General features: G+C 55.4%; 1 protein-coding gene across 2 annotated transcripts in view; it reads right to left on the bottom strand.

Annotated features, from left to right (window-relative positions):
* The window catches only part of NRXN2 (neurexin 2), a 100,185-nt gene that overhangs the window by 48,039 nt on the left and 31,642 nt on the right, over positions 1 to 20,504 (bottom strand). For both annotated transcript variants that reach the window (XM_069566146.1, XM_069566145.1), the window contains exons 6-9: positions 11,840 to 12,001; positions 10,728 to 11,166; positions 5,758 to 6,144; positions 5,397 to 5,600 (exon numbers count right to left, since the gene is read on the bottom strand). In XM_069566146.1, the coding sequence (XP_069422247.1) occupies positions 5,397 to 5,600; positions 5,758 to 6,144; positions 10,728 to 11,166; positions 11,840 to 12,001 (1,192 nt within the window). The remainder of the gene's footprint in view (positions 1 to 5,396; positions 5,601 to 5,757; positions 6,145 to 10,727; positions 11,167 to 11,839; positions 12,002 to 20,504) is intronic.

A 20,504-nucleotide genomic window follows, 5' to 3' on the forward strand; every position in this document is an offset into this window, starting at 1 on the left:
CCTGCTCCCCTGCTCTGGGACAACTCCCCGCTCAGAGCCCAGGCTGTCACACATCATCTCCGTGTCCCCTGGGCTCTGAGCTAAATGGAGGGGTCTGCCCCAGGGCCCCCTTCCCGCAGCCATACACTTCCCAAAGCCCCAAGGGGCTAGCACCACCCCTACAGGAACCTTCTTGCTACCCTTCCTAACCTGGAGGGTACCAGGCTGTCCCTGGGAACCAGGGTGCTCTTCACCCTGAACAGGAACTAGCATTATTCCCTTTTTCTAGGCAAGGGCCAGAGGTTCACACATGAGGACACTGAGGCCCCGTATGACTTCTGAGGTCTTCAGGGACAAGCAGGCACCCTCGGCAAAGCCTCCTGCCCCTCCCCAGCCCCAGCACTGTTGGCCTCCAAGTCCAGCCTGAAGGCCCCAGGTACTCAGAAAGCACACTTGTCTACACCGACCTGCAGCCCGGAGCCCTGGGGCCTCTGGCCATGCCCCTGGTGGGAGCATTACCCACAAGACGTGAGTCCACCAGCCTCACGAGGACACAGAGCACTAGAGTCCTGTGACGGGGTCTCTGGACGCCTGTCCTGCTCCATCAGACCCAGACAGTAGAGGGCAGAAGCAGGCAGAAATGCTGCATCCTACCCCACCAAGTGACTGTGGGCAATTCTCTTCTCTCCCAGCCCCACCTTCCCTCCCTGTGAGCTGAGGGGCTTGAACAAACCACCCTGACCAAGAAACAAGAACGAAGTGTCCAATGGGCCAGCCCTACCTCTCAGGGAGGGGCACTTTCCAGGCCTCTCTTAGCAGCAGTGTATCCTGCCATCCTCTGTCTCCCCTGGAATGGGCTCTGCCCACAACCCCAAGGCCCAGGAGGCAAAGTGGGGTGGGGTCATCTGGCATCCCCCTAAGCCCCTGAAGGTTCCTGCAGTGGAGGTAGCTTCCCCCGTGGCTCGGGGGCATGGGCTCCGCGGGCAGTACGGCTGAGCCCCACACGCGTCGTCAACCGCAGCAGAAGAGTGGGCGGAGCAGCCGGGACCTGAAGCCACAGCCGGGCACCAAGGGAGGGACAGAAGGAGGTCGAGGGGCAGATCTGGGGCAAGTCACAGGGAGAGAAGGAGGTGGAGAGGGTACAGAGAGAAAAGAGGAAGAAAGGGGGAGCTGGACAGAGGGGGGAGGGGAGGATGTCCGGGTGAGGGCAGGGTGCCAGGCCTGGACTCAGGTCACGGGGGCTCTCTCAGGGCCAGCAGAGTCTTCACCAATGAAGGGTCCAAAAAAGAAAAAAGGGAGCTGGAAGGGCAGGCCGATCCCCTTTCGGAGAAAAGGCCTAGGGAGGAGCATAGTTCTGCCCCTCCCAAGCATGGGGGCTCCAGGAAGGGGGTTCCGTCTGTCCAGAGAAGAGGTGTTAGCTCCAGGCCCACCCTTGAAGTGGCCCCGCCCCCAGGAGCGCCTCTCCAGTGGGATTGGAGGGGAGCAAACTCCCCTTGAAGTTGAACACCCAGGAGGCAGCCAGCACTGTCCCAGAGGAAAGGCAGCAACTGCGGGTAAGCGGGAGAGACCGCCCTCTGGTGGCCGCACCTCCCAGAGCACAGCTCAGGGAGGTTTAACTGCGACCCTGATAACTAGAAACCTGCGCCTCATGTTCAGCAAGCGGACCGAAGTGACTGGTGTGCACAGACCCGCCAAGGCCCTGGTTGGGCCTAAAGACCAGGATGATGGTATGAATGTGTGATAAGACAGGTGGGAAAAAGTCATCTGTATGGAAAGGAACTCCGGAAAAGAAGCCAGGCTCCGCTTTCTGCATCCCACCTGCTCCCCCATCCACACCCTGGGGATTGGAGGTGGGGGAGAGGGGGCCGGAGCTCCTTGCAAGGAGCCTCAGGAGCCCATTGGCTGGAATCTTGGAGGCGACACTGCAGAGTGGCGGAGTGCACTGGGCGCAGCCGTCTGCCCAGCTGCTCAGCCTTAAAAGAGCTCAAGAGCCTCTTAAAAGAGCCCCATGGGAACAAACTACCACCCTGTGGGAACAAGGCACCGCCCCATGGTCTCAGAGATTAAAGGGCTTTGGAATGTAATGTGCATTAAGCCTGGCTTAAATCACGAGCGACAGCCAGACTTGCTGTGTACAGCTTGAGACAGCAGAACTAAGTTCACAAGTGGGGATTTCAGAAGAGGATGTTACTACCAGGGAAGAATGACCCAGTGATGAGAATGGCCATCTCAGAGGTGCGGTGCTCTTGACACAGAGTCATCTGAGGTGGAGAGCCTCCTGTTGGCAGGGGGATGCACGACGGATGCACACACGGGGGTGGGCTGAAGGAGGTGACTTCTAAGGGCCCCACCAGCTTGGAGATTCTTCAGTTACAATTCACCCTTCGTGTCAGCCTCACTGGCAACTGGGACGGCTGATAGGCACATAGTGGAGAAAGGCAACCCCAGGGGGGTGACAAGAGGCAGGCCATGCCCCAGGTAGAAGGAACCCAGGAACCCAGATCACACTGGAATGGGTGACGAATCAGGGACTCCGGGAACACAGACCAACCACTCTGTTCAGGGCCCGTAGGCAGCAGAGCTCCAGGAACTGGCTCAGGGTCGGCGGACACGGTGGAGGCCAAGGCAGGAGGCGTGATCCGCTGCTGGGGCTCTCTGCCTGGACAGGGGCAGCAGCCCCAGGCCCTCCTGGCCCTCTCCAGCCCAGCAAACACCCAGGCACCTGAGACTGGCTCCAAGCACCTTCTCGCACCACGTGGTCACCAGCTCCACTCTCTTCCGGACCGAGTCTGCGTAAATCCAGTGAGCACCTGACGAGCTGCCTGCGGGAGCCTGGCTTCCCTGCCAATGAGATGAGACTACGCGGCCACAGACCAAGCCTGCCAGGCCCTCAGGGTAGCAAGCAGGCTGGGGATCGGGATGGGGCTCCTGAGGTGGGGCCAGACGGAGGTCAAGGGATGTGGAGGCGAGTCCCAGGCCTGGCTCTAAGCTTCAGTCCCTATCCCAGTATGACTTCCCTTCCCTTGGCTGAGTCAGTCTCTATGTGTGTGCCTTGCATCATATAATGTTGTTATTTCCACGCTTCTACTTAAGCCTCAAAGTAACACAGAAAGGAGGTAGAGTGAGGATTCTTATCCCCATTTTACAAAGAAACAGAGGCTTAGAAAGGGGGATATGACTTACCCAGCAGTCTAGGAGACCAGGACTAGAACCCAGATCTTCTGGTCCCCAGCCCAGTATTCTTCCTATCATAGCCGGAGGCTTGGTGGCAGGGTGGGGACCCCTTGTGTGTCTGTGTGGTTCACACAACAGCCACACACCTCCCTGTATGCACATCACTTGGTATTTGTGGACAGATGTGACTGTACCAAGCATTTGGTCACAGCGCGTCATGAGCTGCTAGAGACAGCATCTCTGTGGATGGGTGGGAGGACTGTCCTGCAAGCCACCTTGTCCCTTAACTTCTAAGAACGTATGTGGCACAGATCGAAAAGCATGTCCATGAGGAGGAGTGAGGGCCTGAGGGTGAAATGTCCCCAGGGCCCACCGGAGTGCCCTGGCCAAGGCTGCTGTCTCCTGTCTCATCTCAAGGGATCCATGGTTCTTCGCAGGGAAACTAAGACAGTCCAAGTGGAGGAAGAAGCATCTGCCTTCCCTGCAAATGGAAGCCTCAGATGTCCCCTGCAGTGTCCCCACCAAGTACAGAGCCACATGTTCACCACACAGGGGACACACATGTTCCAGGGCAAAGGGTACCTGACCCTGGATACACAGACCTGGGTACACAGACCCTGGGTACACAGACCTGAGCAGTCTGAGAAGCACAGGGCCACTCACGGTGTCCTGGGCTGGTGTCTTCCTCCTATGACCCTCTCAGGGGTGCCAAGGGACTCTGTACAGGCCCGTGGGACGCTGGCAAAGGGTGTCTCCCATCCTGCTTTCCCCTGCCACCCACCACCCACTCTGTAGGCTGTGATTGTGGTTAGAAACAGAGCTTCAGGGAACCCTAAAGTTCCGCACCTCCAAGGCCCCCTGCCTCACTCTTTGTCCTAGGAGCACAAAGGCCAGGTGGCCCAAAGGGGAAAGGACACAGTGTAAATTTGTTAGCAAGGGAATGGGTTCCCAAAAGGCCACAGTCTGTCCCCCAAACGCCCTGGAGACCAATGTTAGGATGAGACTCCAGGTGAATATTTTAAGCTCAGAGCTCTGTGTTCTCCTCAGCTGAGGATTGTAATCTGCTCAGAGGAGCCTAACTTCTCCTCCAGATTCAGGACACAACAAGCCACCCCAGAGGCCTGAATCTTCCCACGTGATAGGCTCTTGGGTGTTCCACCTCCATATGCCCAAAGGCTAGTCTGAAAAGGACAAATGTGACCCAGCCTGGGCAGCTTAGGACCTCTAGCTGCCAAGGTTGCCCTGACTGACAGCTCCATGACCCTGGGACCTCGCCTTGGGGTCACCCCAGGTTCAGAACACTCTGGCACTAAGACGTGGCCCATAAGTGACAGCCGAACGAGTGGCCTTGCTGTTCCCCTTTTGACCCTGCTGAAGCCACAGAGAGTCCGACAGGCCTCGTCGTACTGCCCACATGGATGCTCCAGGAACTGCCAGGTGAAGTGGAGCCATGCCTGCTCTGGGTGGGGCAGAGGCATCAAGCCATCAGGTGACAAGGGTCTTGATACTCCTCCACCTCCCAGCTCTGTCAGAAACCAAGAGGAAGCACTGAACCTCAGCAAATGGCCTGGGTTTGAGTCCGGGCTCCTTGCTGACCGTCACTAGCTTTGTGATGCTGGTAGGTCAGTATATGGCATTCCCAGTCTATAAAATCCGGGCAGCTATGGGGACTCACGTGAAAGCGGACACGGGGAAGATGACATGTCCCGATGGGTACCCTTGTCCACCCACATGCACACACGCTTGCACACGCACACACACAGACATGGCTCTTTAAATTCAGAGCAGACGAGAGCGGCTGTGTGGGGGGCTGGGTCCTTCTGTCTCGATCTGCTGAGGCAGGGAGCCGGGCTGAACACCAGTAGGCGTCTGCAAGCGCTTCGCGAATGAATGAACCAAGGTATGAGCAAGCGGATGAGCTGACAGCGAGGCATGAACTACCTCCTTACGTGTGTGCACCGAACAGACGACTCCAAGCCCCAGGAGTGCCCTGGGAGGGTGACTATCACACGCCAGACACAGTCGGGTCCCCTCCCCACGGTTTTGCCGAGCGCGAGGCATCTACCTACACTATGCGTCCTCTCTGGGAGGAAGTTCTTGCGGGGGGCCGGGGCTCAGACCCGGGCTGGCACCTCCCACCGCCCATCTCTCGCTGGCGCAACCACCAAGCTTCTCCAGACAGAGGGGGTGTGGGTAAGAGGCAGGGTCGGGGAAGGGGCCCGGGGCACGGACAGAGCAGTTACCGAGGTTGACAGTGAGCTTCATCTGCCCCCCATCCAGCTCCAAGCGCAGAGTGTCCGCGGACTCCCTGGAGGTGGTGGCCATCATGAGCCCATAAGCCCGCTGGGACATGAAGCGCAGGGACACGTCCTCCGCCTCTGTGTGCATGGCGTTCGGCAGCATGATCTTCATGTACATAGAACCGTCATAGCTCAGGACCGTAGCCTCTGCCCCAGGAATTGGGGGAGGGGGAAGGGGGGGACAGGCAGGGGCCAGAGAAGGGAGAGAAGACCAAGCCAATCAATACAGGGCTGGCAGGCCCAGGGATGGTCCTCGATGGGGCACAGGGATGGACAGGGGCACAGGCGTGCAGACCAGCCTCACCTCTCTCACAGACCCGCCCCAGGAAGCCGGTCCCGATGCAGTCACAGACGAAGCGGTTCCAGCCCTCCCGGCAGGCGCCCCCGTTGCGGCAGGGAGCGGAGGCACACTGCTTCAGCGTCTCCCGAGAGCAGAAGGGGGCCACGCCCACAGCCCCTTGCGCCTCGGCCAGGCCCCGGAGGTCTCGGCTCCGCCCGTCTATGAAGAGGTCCCGCACGCAGCCCACGTAGCCAGCCCGCAGCGCTGCGGTCCACACCTCCGGTGGCAGGGGCAGGTCCACCCGCCCGCCTTCAGGGAGACCGCCCAGGTACAGCTCGCTCTCCAGGTCCAGGATCTCGCTCTCTCCGGTGGCCAAGAACGGCGTACTGCGGCTGTTCACCGAGATGGAGCCTGCGGATCGGATGGAGGGAAAGTGTGGGCCTCAGTGGAGAAGGCAGGACCAAGAGACGTCCCAGGAGAAAAAAGGATGCTCTGCCCTCACACCCCGATAGCCCTGGGCTGCAAACATTGCTTAACGAAGCCCCCAAGTTCAGAAACCCGTGTGAGCCACCGAAGCCCAGCTGCAGTGTGCGATGGGCCTCAGTCTAGACGCCTTCTTCCCACCTGAGCAAGTCCTCAGAGGATGTACCAGAAGTGGACATGCCCCCAGAGGGCTGGATCATTGACATGTCCTCCCCCCAGCCAGCCCCTCAGACCAGGAGTCAGAGGCAGAGACCCCCAAGGAGGCTGAAAGACTTGAATCCAGAGTTTCCCCCACTAACATTTATTGGGCTTTTATGACTGTATGCCAGGCACTTGGGCTTCCCAGGTGGTGCTAGTGGTAAAGAACCCGCCTACCAATGCAGGAGTCACAGGTTTGATACCAGGATCAGGAAGATCTCCTAGAGGAAGGCATGGCAACCCACTCCAGTATTCTTGCCTGGAGAATCCCCATGGATAGAGGACTCTGGGCTACAGGTCGCAAAGAGTCAGACACAACTGAAGCGACTCTGCATGCATAGCATACCAGGCACTTGGACACGTGCGTGCTAAGTCGCTTCAGTCGTGTCCGACTCCTGAGACCCTACGGTAGCATTTCACATATATCATTTAAATCTCACGGTAATCCTGAGGAATTGATCCTTTACAATCCCACTTGGAAATGGCAGATGAGGATTAGAGAGACTAGGAAAGCTGCCTAAAGTGCCACCACAGTTAAGGACCAGAGCCGAAGTACCACCCAAGTGGCAGGATTCCAGAGCCTGCGTCCCCTACCCCTGGACCAGGAGCCCCTGTGTGGTTGGTAGAGCAGACGGGCAGGCCGATCAGCTCCTGGAGCCTCTGAGACAGAAGGGCAGCCGGGAAAGGGAAGCCAGGCACGGAGCTCCTGGGCTGTAAGAGTTCTTTGGAAGAAGGAGCTGGTTATCTTAGAAAAAAAGATTTGGGATCAGGTAGGAGAAGGCAATGGCACCCCACTCCAGTACTCTTGCCTGGAAAATCCCATGGATGGAAGAGCCTGGTAGGCTGCAGTCCATGGGGTCGCTAAGAGTCAGATACGACTGAGCAACTTCACTTTCACTTTTCACTTTCCTGCACTGGAGAAGGAAATGGCAGCCCACTCCAATGTTCTTGCCTGGAGAATCCCAGGGACGGGGGAGCCTGATGGGCTGCTATCTATGGGGTCACACAACTGAAGCGACTTAGCAGCAGCAGCAGCAGCAGCAGGAGCTTCAAAGCCTTTCCTAAGATCTTAAGAAGCCAAAACGTATAAATTAGAAGCTTTATTCTGTTTGTAATTTTTATTCTAACGTTCTCCTTCCTTTCTCTTTTCTCCAGTTTTGAAGAATTCTTTAAAAATTAAAGTAAAAAGGCCACCTATCTCAATAGGGTTAAAGAGAGGTAAGGATGGTTTGACCATGCGAGCCCAAATAGGCAGAGATTGGGGGTGGGGGCACCAAGCATGGGTCTGCAGGAACAGGAGCAGGGCCTCCTCGACACACTGACTCCTCACTCGGAGCTCATTCTCCTCGGCGCAAACCCTCCCCTGCACCAGAGGCCCGCCCCTTGTGTCCCATTTTAACACTGGGGTCCCTGGCTTGTCCTCTCTGACAAGGCATCAGATCCCCACTCCCCCTCCCAGCCCCCCAAACATGGTCCCCAATCACCTACACTTCTGTCTGCAGCAAGATCCCCAAATGCTTGCTCCACCCACCCACTATGGGGTCTCCTGGACAAGGACACCACTGGAGTGGACTCCACGAATGAACAGAAGGTGAAAGAAGGCAGGCCATGGTGGGGAAAGAGTATATGGTGGCGAGTCAGCAGGAGGAAGCCACAGTGAGCCACATCTCCTTTATCCATTCCGCCACTGATGGACGTCTAGGTTGCTTCCACATCCTGGTTATTGTATTAATAAACAGTGCTGCAGTGAAGATTAGGGAACGTGTATCTTTTGGAAAATATGGTTTCCTCCAGGTATATGCCCAGTAGTGGACACCAAGCGAGGGGAGGGGGAGGGATGAATTGGGCGACCAGGGTTGACATATACACACTACTCTGTATAAAATAGCCAACTAATGAGAGCATGCTGCATAGCACAGGGAAGCTCTACTCCGTGCTCTGTGGTGACCTAAATGAGAAGGAAACCCAAACAAGAGGGGAGGTATGCATGCATGCGGCTGATTGACATTGCTGTGCAGAAGAAACAAACACAATGCCCTGCAGCAACTAAACTTCAACAAAAATGTTTAGAGAGGAAACCAAAGTGAACACACATCTTGTTTCAAGGCCATTCTAACACATGGAAAGGGAGCAACGATCCAAGTGTTCAATGGCAGATGGATGGACAACAAAAGGTGGTCTACTCACACAACGGCATATTATTCAGCCATGAAAAATGAAGCCTGACACGCGCAGCTAACACATGCTACAATGTGGATGAAACTAGAGGACACTATGCTAAATGACATACGCCAGACATAAAAGGACAAATATTGTGTGATCCAGGCGTGGGAGGTCCCTAGAGTAGGCAATCCATAGGAAGTAGGGTGGTGGTTTACAGAGCCTGGGAGTTAGTATTTATGGGGACAGATTTTCAGTTTGGAAAGATGAAAACGTTCTCTATATTGATGGTGGTGCTGGCTGCACAACAGTGCATGCCTTTAACACCACTGAACTGTGCACTTATGTATGATTAAAATGGTAAATTTTATGTTGTATATAAATTAACACAAGAAAATTTTAAAACATGGAAAGGTCAAAGAGAGTTTTGTTGGAGAGACAGCCCCAAGTCTGTGCTGGGCCATGAGAAATGGCCAAAGTGACTCACGGGCCAGCCAGGCCTGGTGTATGGGGTCTGGCGATCGAGTGAGCCTAAGGAAACCACTGCCTGAAGACAGAGCAAAGCGGAGGACCCTGGGGTTCTCTACAAGGCCTGAGCAGATTTCCAACCTAGAGAGTCACAGACCCCCTGCGTAGAAACCCTGGGAGGCAATTTGTGTTCTATGAAGACTCCCTGGTACCATCATGACACGACACCAGGGGATGAACCCATTTACCGCAAAGCCTGGGGAAGGCGCCATTTCTCTGAGAAGCAGCAGCAGGCCCATGAGAGGCTGACACCTCCAGGAGCCGTGGCAGCCCCCTTCCTCCCTGCGTGTGTGGGGACAGTCATTCTACCCCGAGATGAAGGCCCAGCAGAGTGACAGCCGGGGGAGCGTGAAGATTTAGCTGACGTTGATAAGGGCTTAAATTGGATAACATGTCAGTTCTCATTTGTATCAGTTCTTTCTCTCCTGTCCAACAAGATGGAGAAGAGTAAAGAAGAGAATTAGAAAGAAAACAAGAAGAGGATGGGAAAGGAAGGCTGAAAGGAAGAGTGGAGGAGGGGTGGCTAGAAGCAGCAGAAGATTCAAGAACAGCACCTGCCTGGCCCCAGCACCCTCCACCCTGCTGCATTATTGTGTAAGACCCCTCACCAGGCAGAGTGTGGTGTTTACTGGGCCTCCTCACCGGAACATGTGCTCCAAGACAGCCAAGGCTCTCGCTCACCGCTGCCTCATTACAGCACCCTGGACAGCACCTGGCGTCCATAGCCACTCACTATTTGAGTGAGTTAATAAAGAAAGGTGAAAGGATCTCGCTAGAAGGGAGGCAAGGTTGGGAAGGTTTTTGTTGTTGTTGTTTACGGAAAATGGGATAACCACTGTGTTAGGCACTGAGTGAATGCTTTTATAGATTTTTCCTTGATTTCCCCTCTTGATGAACCCAGGTTAATGATCCCTTTTATCAAAAAGGAAACTGAAGCTGCAAGGCATTGAGTGCTGGCCTGACGTCACACATGCAGGAAGTGGGAGTGTGAGGTGTGCACCCACCCACACCTGATCTGACTGGTCTGACTGACTCCTGGCCTGATGTGTCCCTGTGACCCTTCTAATCCCAGCGCCATCCAGGGGACACATCACCATCATTGGCCACACAGCTCTCACTACCTGTGTCTTGTGTATAAACCCAGTGCTTTGGGAGCATTTGATGGACAGAACCTCAGCCGTCAGAGACTGCTGGAATGGGATGACCCTGCTCCTGTCACGGGGGAGGGCCCTCCCGGCCCCAAAGTTTCCCAGGAAGAGGCTCTTCCTCATTCTTTCCACCAAGGCACCATGGCAACAAGGACAAGGGAAGGGGCTGGGAGGGCAAGGGGAAGGGGAGGGGAGAACAGCAGATTGGACTGTCAGCGTGGGTGGAGAGGGGTGAAGTGTAGGGAAAGTCTCTCAGTCATGTCTGACTCTTTGAAACCCCATGGACTATATAATCCATGGAAATCTCCAGGCCATAATACTGGAGTGGGTAGCCTATTCCTTCTCCAGCAGATCTTCCTGACCCAGGAATCGAACCGGAGTCTCCTGCATTGCAGGCAGATTCTTTACCAACTGAGCTATCAGGGAAGCCCAGAGACGGGCGGCCAGGAGAAAGGGGAAGATCCAGAGGCCTCTGACCTTTGCGCCCGTCTCTCTGGAAGTCCACATGGCACCACTCGCCATCGTTGACCTTGCGGCTGGACGCCCGCAGCTTGATGCCCCCTGAGCCCATGTCCAGCAGAAGATAGAGGTAGCCATCCAACAGCTCCATGGCAAAGTAGTCGGCCCGCTGGGCAGTGCTGGGGCTGCCGGGCCCCACCCCGGCCCGCCGGCCCTGGCTGAAGAGCAGTAGCCCGTTGGGCTCCGTGGTGCGGAAGTCAAGGGAGATGGAGCCGGTGCGCTTGGCGCTCCAGCGGGGCAGTGCCACAAAGGCCTCGGGGCTCTCAAAGGTCACGGGGTCCAGGGCAGCCACATCCTCACAGCGGAATGACAGGTCCCCCTGCAGCTTCATCTTGGGGTCTCCTTCCTTCGCCAGGCGGGACAGTTCCAGCTTGAAATCATTGTTCTTATAGACCACCTGCAGAGGGCCGTAGGGGGGGTGGGTGGGTCCCAGGATGAAGAACAGGAAGCAGTTTAGGACCTGGCCTACCTGACAGCTCGGGGCCCTGCCACCCAGGTCTGCGGCCCCTGCTCAGCACCCCAGACTGCTGTTCGAGAACTGCACACTCAGAGGCTGTGGGCAGCACTTCCCTTGCGGCACTTATCTCTCTGTCCTGTCTCCCTGCCCAGCACGAGCACGGCAGCCCTTGGCGCTGCTGAACTGCAGCTCATAATAACTGGAACCACCAGGAACACTTGGTTGACACTGACATTCTCATCTACCCCTCACAGCTGCCTCAAAGCAGTAGGCACCAAATACCCGTTTTACAGATGAGAAAAGTAAGAGTCAGACAGGTCAAGGGACCCAGCCAAGGTCACAGAGCTGGTGAGTGGGCCTGAAACACTGGTCTTTAGTTTTCATGCCCACCACCCTCTATTCTATACACAGCTGCCTTGAGGGTCCTCTGAGAAGAATGGGGCCTCCAGCCCTCAAGGAAGCAAGAGAGAAGCCTCTTGCCAGGGCCAGTGGGCCTCAGGTTTTGAAGAGAGGCGGTCTCCTGCCACAGAGTGGAAGGTACAGAGACCCCGGGCAGCTGGCTGGCCAGGCCGGGGTTTCCAGGGTGCCCCCCGCCTCTCCTGGCCCTACTCACGTCCTTGAGGCAGCCCATGAAGTTGTTGCTGACAGGCGAGCCCGGCAGGTCGGCCGTGTTGGGGCTGCCCCCGATGTAGAAGAAGTCGTCAGAGCCCAGCATAGTGTAATCCTCCTGCGTGTAGCCTGTGGTGGTCAGGATCCCGTCCACCGAGATGGTCACCTGCCCAGCCCAGGGAGGGAGGGGGAGAGACAAGGAGACAACTGGCATCAACTCCCTGGGAAGAGCCACGGGCAGGGCAAGGGAGGGGCCGGGGGGCAGTGGGGAGAGGGACTCTCCATTTTTATGTCTGCTTGTCTCGGAGGAGGAACAGTGGGGGTGGGGAGGGCGAGAAAGGAGGCAGCACAAGATCTGATGGTTTCAGGGGGGGCTGAGGCCGGCCCCGCGGCCCTCGGCAGACGGAGGCCTGAAGGGCTGTTCACTGTGCACAGCAGCAGGAAGCGGCTCCCGGAAGTGGCGCCGGATGGACAGATGGATGGGAGTGGGGGGCCCCCGGGATACAAACGGCACCGTTCTCCTCTTGAAGGGTCTCTGGACGCACATGTGATTTCAGAGCATCTCTCATTAAAGAGGCAGAGAGCACCAGTTCTGGCGTCCTGGTGGCTTCAACACCCCTGCAGCTCTCCCTCCAGGGCATGGTGGAGTCCTTTCAGTCTTAGCCCACGGGAAGGCTGGACAATAGCCAGGGCGTGAGGAACAGGAACCCAGGTACTTCTGGGGAGCCTTGGCACTTCTCAGGAGACACACAGCGCCTTTGAGGGCTGATTCCCATCACTACCTCCTAACTGGTCCCAACCCCCTTGCTGGGTCTGTCTTGCTATCCAGGTCCCTCTGTTTTGGGGTCACTCTCTTGTCCCCCAAGGAGGGGGCAGCCGCTGGCCTATTCATCACCCTGCCTGATTCATTCACCACCACAATTACTCTATGGAGTCAAGGCCAGGCTAGGGAACAGAGGGAGACAGGCTGACCTTCTGTTACCTTGTCCCTGGGCTGAAAACTCAGGAAACAAAACAAGACAGGTAGGGATAAGGGCATACCTGGTGTTCCAAGAAGGTGAAAAGGGCTCAGTAGTGGCCTGGGGAAGGCAAAAGTGACCTTAGTGCGGGGACAGTGAGGAGTGCAGGGAACTTCATGAGTCCCTGCTCCGTGGGCAAATGTCACCCAAGCCCCGAAAAGTCTAGCCAGAGGAGCACCCACACCCAACCAGGTTGTGGCACAGAGTGAAGGGCAGGGGGACCCCAGGCCCCCACTCTCAGAAGGCGGTAGATTAGGACAGTCAGGCTCCTGCAGGGGTGCTCAGGAAGCCAGCTCACAGTGAACTCAACACCATGCTTCTGCAGGCTACAGCTCCTCCTGCTTCCCATTCCCCAAATGTGCCTCAGCACCCACTTTCTGGGCAAAGTCTGGAGACTGGGGCCTTCCAATCACAGCCCACAGTGTCCTTCCCACACCAGTCCATACGCACATGCCACCAGCCATCTTCCAGTGACAAGTCTCCAGGATTCCACTGTTGCAGGGATGGGGATTGGGTGTTAGGAACACCTGAGGGACATGAGTGAACAGGGCCAAGGGGCCCATCCCTCACAGGACCCTCAAGTCCCCCTCATGCTGGGCTGGAGCCTCACAGTGTGTGGGGGTGGGGCTGAAGCAGCCCCCTCCTGGGAACCATCAAACCTTGTGCTGGGGGGACTGGGTTCAAGGACAGAGGTGAGGGCGTGTCTTTGTAGAAGTGGGCACTTTGAAGATTTTGAGTCTTGTTTTGAGGTGAGGGTTGGTCATTATTGTTTATTGCTTCTTCCCTCCATCCCACCCGAGGCTAGGAAGTGGAGATCTGGGTGGAAAGGGAAAGGGTCAAAGTATTAGTCACAAAAACATGCAGACGAGATTACAACGGGCAGGAGGGGCTGGAGAAAGGGCAGGAGGGGGCTGTGATGCAGGGCTGGGAGTAAGACAGGGAGAGGTGGCGGAGGAAAGGGGCCTCCAGCCCGCCCTCCACTCCCAGGGCCGCACTGAGAGACCAGGAATCGGGCCACTAGTAGTTCCTGAGTCTACGTCTAGAAACCCAACTGAGAGTCAGCTCCTGAAGGCCGGGCCCCTGGCCTGATGTGTCCCTATGACCCTACTAATCCCAGTACAGTCCAGGGGACACATAGCCACCATTCAGGTGGCCATCAAGTGGCCTGACGACCAGGGCCACACGGCTCTCACTGCCTGTGCACCACGTGTGAGCCTGGTGCCTGGGGAGAGAACGTGGACAGAACCACAGTCCTCTGAGGCTGCTGCCTTCAGCCTAGAGTTAGAAGGACATGCCTTGGGGGCCCTCCCTGACACCCCTCCCGACCGGGTGCAAATCCGACCTTGTCCACCTTGCTTTATACGAAATCTCTGCCACGCGGTGCTCCCTATGGGAAAAGGGCTGCCTTAACCCCTGTGTATCTGTCCTGGTGTTTTTGAGCCTCCCTGGCCCAGGGGGTGGGGAGAGGGCAGTAGGAGGCTGGGTAACATAGGAGGTGCATGGAGGAAGGGGGGGTGAGGTAAGAAGAGAGAGAAAGGGGGAGATGGGCACCAGGGAGAAAGGAAGCCGAGGATCGGAGGGGATGGAGGAAGGTCTCTGGGGAAGGGAAGGAGGTAGATGAGTGAGATTAGTAAAACCCGACTGTTTCCTCAGACAAATCAAAGTCCAGACACAAAAATGGCAGGTTCGTTAGTAAAAGCAGGAAACAGGGGGATAATTCCCCCAGTCCCCCTCCACCCCAGGGGTTCATGATGCCCCTGCCCCCCAACCCCCCACACAGCTTCTGGAAGGGGTGGGGCCGGCAGGGGAAGAGGGCAGAGGGGGCACATGCAACACAGAACAGCCATGGCAGCTCGGACGCGTGCGGGTTAGAGGGCCTGGGTGGGGGTCCCGGCCCAGCAGGACAAGCGAGAGAAAGGCAGCCGGGGTGGGGGAAGGCGTGCAGGGCCGGGGGGTGTAGGGAGGAGCCCAGATGGAGGCAAAAGAGCTGCAGGGGTGCAGAAGGAGAAGCTTCCTTCCAACAGAGGAGGGGAGAGGAGCCGCCACTACGACAGACATGTACAGGTGAGAAAGAAAGGGAAGGGATGTTAGACTCAGACCTTCCTCCCCAGAGGGCAACCAGACACTCACTCCCACCACCCATTCGCCACTGATCACTGACCCCAGGCACACCTGCTCACACACATCTTACTGAAGGCAGTGGGAGGGAGACCCCGACAACCTCATTTCCAAGCAGCATACTCTGTCATCAGGACCACGGCTAGCACCCCAAGACACAGCAGAGACTGCACACAACCCACATTAACCCACACAACACACAGACTGGGCCCTGAGTGGGGCTGAGTAGAACATGACGAATGAGCCACAGCTCTGCCCCGGAAGAGCCATGACCAGTCAAGGAAGAGGGGAAGGAGTCCCATGCCCAGCCTCTGCTCCACGCCCCAGGGACGGGGAGGGTGGCCGGAGATGGCTGCAAGGGGCAGCCTAGGACCTTGATGGGTTCTCAGCCCTTCCTGCTGGCCGCACCTCCCTTCTGCTCTGCTCTGCTCTGCTGGTCTCCCCGCTTAGGCAAGCTGTTGGCATGAGACCAGGTCCTGGCCACAAGTGTCCTGCCTCAGGCACTCCATGCCCATCTCGGCCCCAGAGGAAAGGCTGGAAAGAGGGGAATGGCCCTCTGACATCACCCAGAGCCTGTCCCAGCTCCCTGCTATGATTATAGGGTCACCGACCTTCCTGGGAGGAGGATTATTAAGGGGAGAATAAGACCGAGGGCAGACTTTTTTTAACTTGGAAGCAGGTTAGATGGGCTCTGGGGAGTCATAACATCCCTTGACATTGTATGCAAACCACTTCAGTGGGTTTTTTCCTCCAGTGAGAGTCCACTGCTGTCAGCAAACTCTCACAAGGCTCCTGATCCAAAGATGAGTAAAGCCAATTCGTCTAGGAAGACAGTCCTGGCCTGCCCTTAGGACTGCAGAGGGTGGGAACAGAGCATGAGGAGAGGAGGACAGCCAAAGGGGGGTGTGCAGCCGCACAGTCAATCCTGATGACTGCACTCGGTGGTGCTGGAACATACACTTCAGGTCAGAAATCCTGAGTTCTTATTTGGTCTTTACCATCTTCCAGAACAATCCTCATTTCACCTCCCGGACTCTCATCTGTAAAAGGGGTTTAACAACTTCCATGACTCCTGCCTCTCCCAGGCTTACTGTGAGGATCAAATGAGATCAACAAAGTGAAAGCACTGACCTCTTCCACGACTTGTTACATTGCCCCAGGCCCTCTCAGGCCTCATTTTCCCCCACACGTTAACCGGGAATAATCTCTGCCTGCTGCATGCACATTTGTCCATTTTAAATGATATTCAAAAAGTGAGAGCTGCTTAGAAGAAGCAAAGTCTCCAGTGTCAGGGGCAGAGAACACTCCCTTCAGCCTGACCACACCTAACCCAAACCTCTCCATTGGTTGGCTTTTTTGACCTAGATCCACTCTCTCCCCCAAGGAGAAATGCTCAAGTAACAAAGAGAGTCCATACGAAGGAGTTAGTAAAAATAAATGCAAAACCAACCAGAGCCCGGCTGAGGAATGCCTAGGAAATCAGAGCAGGTTGAACGCTGTCTCTTTGGGTGCCAGGTTCTCTGACTCTTCTCCTGGCTCAAAGAGCTGATCCCTGGGACAGATGTCTGAGGATTTACGAGGTGACTCAGGACACCAAGAGGCACCAGCTCTGGCTGTCAAGCATGGACACTCACACTAGGAGGTGTGGGCTTCAGAGACTTAGAATTTCACAGGGACTTCCCCCGCCAGGACTGAAATCAGACAAGGCTGTTTGCCTTTTGACCAGCTTAACCAAGTCATCCCATCTTTCCTCCTCCTCCTCAGGCCCAGTTCCTGGGGCATTCTGGGGTTTCATGTAGTTATTTTAGGACTGAATCCCAAGAAAGGATGGTAATAGGATCTCCAGTGGGGCCAGAGATGCTATATTCCCCAGGGTTTGCTATAGGAAAGGAATCGCTTCTGTGCAAAATATCTCTGCCCTGGAAACACAGACGTAATCAGTCAACATTTTATAAAGCTTAATAAAATTATAATTCCCTTTACAGAGTACAGACACTTTCACTTCCGCTGCCCTTCTTGACCCTCACACTGACTCCCTGAAAGGCAAGCAAGGAATGTCAGCCATTTGGCAGATGAGAAACAGCTTTAGCCCCAGTTCACAGTTTTTAACTGAACTGAGAATGGAAGGAAGGGGAAGTCTTCTGGGCCCTAATTCTCAGATAGTATGAGGTTGCCTCTATCTTGCCTCCCTTCTGTCCTCAAAGTCACAGGTTGGCTGTCCAGTGAAGCTCTGTAAAGAAAGAGTTCCGGGGACTTCCCTGGTGGTCTAGTGGTTAAGACTCCACACTTCCACTAGAGGGGGCACAGGTTTGATTCCTGGTCAGGGAACTAAGTAAGATCTTGAATGCTGCACATAGTGTAGCCAAAATATTAATTAATAATAAAGAAAGAATTTCAAACACCCAGTTCAGGCACTCAGTAGCCTGGTCTGAGAGATAAGCAATGGCAAACTTCTAAAAGCAGCAGTTGAAGAAAAGGGCCTGTGGAAGAGCAGTCCTGGGACCACCACACAGCTCCATCTGAACACCAGGATGACAGAATGGCCAAATGAGGCCTCAGATTGGAGAGGGCTGGGATGGCCGTGGCCTGGGCACTATCTCGGGGACAGGACAAAGGACAGGCCCACCACAGGTCTGTGGGTGCAGGGAAGCACAGAGCTGCCAGAGTATCAGGACAGGCCAGACGTGTTCTCAGGGCTACATCCTCCTGGGAAAGATGCGGAACCTCTCAGACAGGGAGCCCTAGCTCCCAAGCTGCTTCCTCTCCAGCCAGGCAGCTCTGTGGGCCTGGGAGGCTGGGCAGGCCAGGCAGCTGCCCCAAGCAGCATGGGCCCTGTGGGAGCAGACACGTCCATCTGCAGGGTCCCTAGCCTGGCGCTCAATCACTCTGCATTATTAATAGACGATGACTAACCGCCTGCTGCTGCCGCAGAGCCAGGACGCAGGAGGGAATCCCAGGGGAGGGAGGGCACACACTCACGGGCGAGGCGAGGAGCAAACGGCCAGCCTCAGCTCCTTCCCTGCTCCCACTCGTCCCAGCCCCACAACCCACCTCCTAAGAGCCCTCACAGGCTCAAAAACACACAGTCACACAGCTCCAGCTCATACCAGCATTTACACTTGTAGAATCATCAGCAGAGTCTCAAATATACAGTACAGACTCCCACCAACACCCCCTAAATGTCACACCAACATTTACACACAGTCGCACCCACACACCAACACACACCAGCTGCATTTACACAGACACCCACACCAACGCTCACCAGGCCTGAGCCCAACCCAAACAGAGGAGCTCAGCAACAAGTCCCCAACTTCACCCCGCTGGGCCTCCTCCTCTCACCCCCTCAACAGGGAAGGGAACCAACCCCGGTCAGAGGCCATGCGGGACAAGCAGCGGGGGGGCAGAGAGGGGACAGGAGATGGAGGGGAAGAAAGACAGTGTGAGACACAGTGTTAGTCAGAGCAGCAGAGCAGTGGGGAAACTGGACACTGTCCCTGGTGGGGGAAAAGACCATTCATGCCATGCAAGATGTGGGGGAGCCAGAACCAAGACCCCTCGAGCTGGGAAGTGAGGCAGGAGATGCTGTCCCTTCTTGGGCAACCAGCCTGGGGCAGCCCCTAAATTGGTGTGAATGGTGATGTGAAGGAGCTCTGCATCCCCCAAGGCCCCCTCCCAACCTGTGACCTGCAGAGCCCATGGCCCCCAGAAGCCTCACCCCCAGCCCCCTCTCCCAGCTCGAGGGGCCCGTCCAGGAGCTGACAGTGAGCAGAGCGTAGCATGTCATGAGATGGTGTTTTCCATGGATTTTCAGGAGACCAAGAAAGAAACTAAATCAGAAAAAAGAAACAAGGGGTGGGACAGGGGAGAAAAGGTACAAAAGAAAGCAAGAGAAATAAGCAGCCTGGCATCGGGGCTGGTCTAACCAGAGCCGATGAACATGGGGTCTACCCCAGGTCTCTCTGGCCAGGAATCTGAATTCAGAAATTAGGGGAGGAGGTTAGGGCAGGGACAGGCCAAATTCCTTTATTTCCATTTGTCTTTTGGATTTGCGTTTGGACCAAAAAAGGCAAGAAAAGGGAGAGAGGAAAACTCAAAGAGAGAGAAGCAAAATCTAGAGATTGTCCAGGACGCAGAAAACAACTGGAAGAGCAAAACAACCAAAACCAAATGGGGAAAGGAAACGAAAGAGGGAGAATCGAACAGTTAAAAAAACCCACGGCAAACCAAACGGTAAGACAATTAGAGTGATATCTACCAGATAATGCAGTTTGTTTACCATAGCGTGTCCAATGCCTGCGTGCTTCACCGGAGATATGGGGGAGGGGTGGGAGGGGTCAAAAAAAAAAACAACAACAAAGACAACAACAAAAGAACAGAACGAAAGAAAAGAAAAAGAAAATGACCAACTGTGAAACTCAAGGAAGGAGGAAAAATATATATCCATATATATTTGGTTGTCTGTTCAGACCCTCCCACCTTAAGTTCAGCTGAAGTGTTTTGTTTAAAGAAAATTAAATTATAATGGGAGGGAGAAATAAAACACACACAGAAATTAAAGCCCTTCTCCCGATCCCACCCATCCCACCCCTGGAGCCCTCTCCCCCCACCCATGCCCTCCTAGAAGAGCCGGCTGCAGAGAAGGGGAACAGTTAAAGACCTTGGTTAGTAGAGAAGGAAACGACAAAAGAACTAGACCGGGAAAGCAAAGACTTAAAGATGGTGACATTCCGCGGATGAAACAGGAAGGTTAGTTCGGTTTTTCACTCACACCTTGCCCCACCTGTCCCTGCCCATCCCTTGGTACCCCCAGGGTTATAAGCGTGTTAGTAACACACACAGAGTTGGCAACGGGGTTTTCCAACAGAGGGTGAGAGAGGGAAGGCAGGGGGTTAAGAAGCAGACCCAATTATGCAGTATTAGTAAGTCCTATGGGCTAAAATGTTAGGGAGTTGAGGGGAAGGCAGGAAGGGGAATAGGGGTGTAAGAAAGGCATGGGCTATTGACTCAGGTAACGAACGCAGGGGTTTGTTGGCTAACTGGTTGACCAGATGGCTTTCCAGAGAACTGGCTAAAGAGCAAGTTGGTGCTGACCAACTGGCTGACCAGTGACCATGTCAAGTTAATGGGTTAGCTGGTTGGTGATGGGCCAATTGGCTGTCAGACTGGGAGAATGGTCAAGGCCCCCAGAGAATCCCAGGACTGGCTTGAATGAGAGGTAGTTTCACTTGGAGCAAAAGGGAAGGGGTTCCCAAGGAGTATAGGAGGGAATATGGGTGTCTGCTTTTCCTGGGGATGGAAGATAGCAAATAGACCCAGGGAGTCATGGTACAGGGAAGGGCAGCTCTTTATATTTTTTCCTGTTTCTCTTCCTTCAGAAAGGAAGAGAGAGCAAGTCACCACCAGAACAGGGAAAAGGAAATTTTGCCCTCCATGGGCTGGCACAGGGCTCACCCTCACATCATACCTCATCCCAAACCCTCCTCCCCTCACCCACTCTCCCACCCAGAGCTCCTAAATTAATCCTAATTT

This window comes from Ovis canadensis, chromosome 21 (assembly GCF_042477335.2).
Source record: "Ovis canadensis isolate MfBH-ARS-UI-01 breed Bighorn chromosome 21, ARS-UI_OviCan_v2, whole genome shotgun sequence".
Classification (NCBI taxonomy): domain Eukaryota; kingdom Metazoa; phylum Chordata; class Mammalia; order Artiodactyla; family Bovidae; genus Ovis; species Ovis canadensis.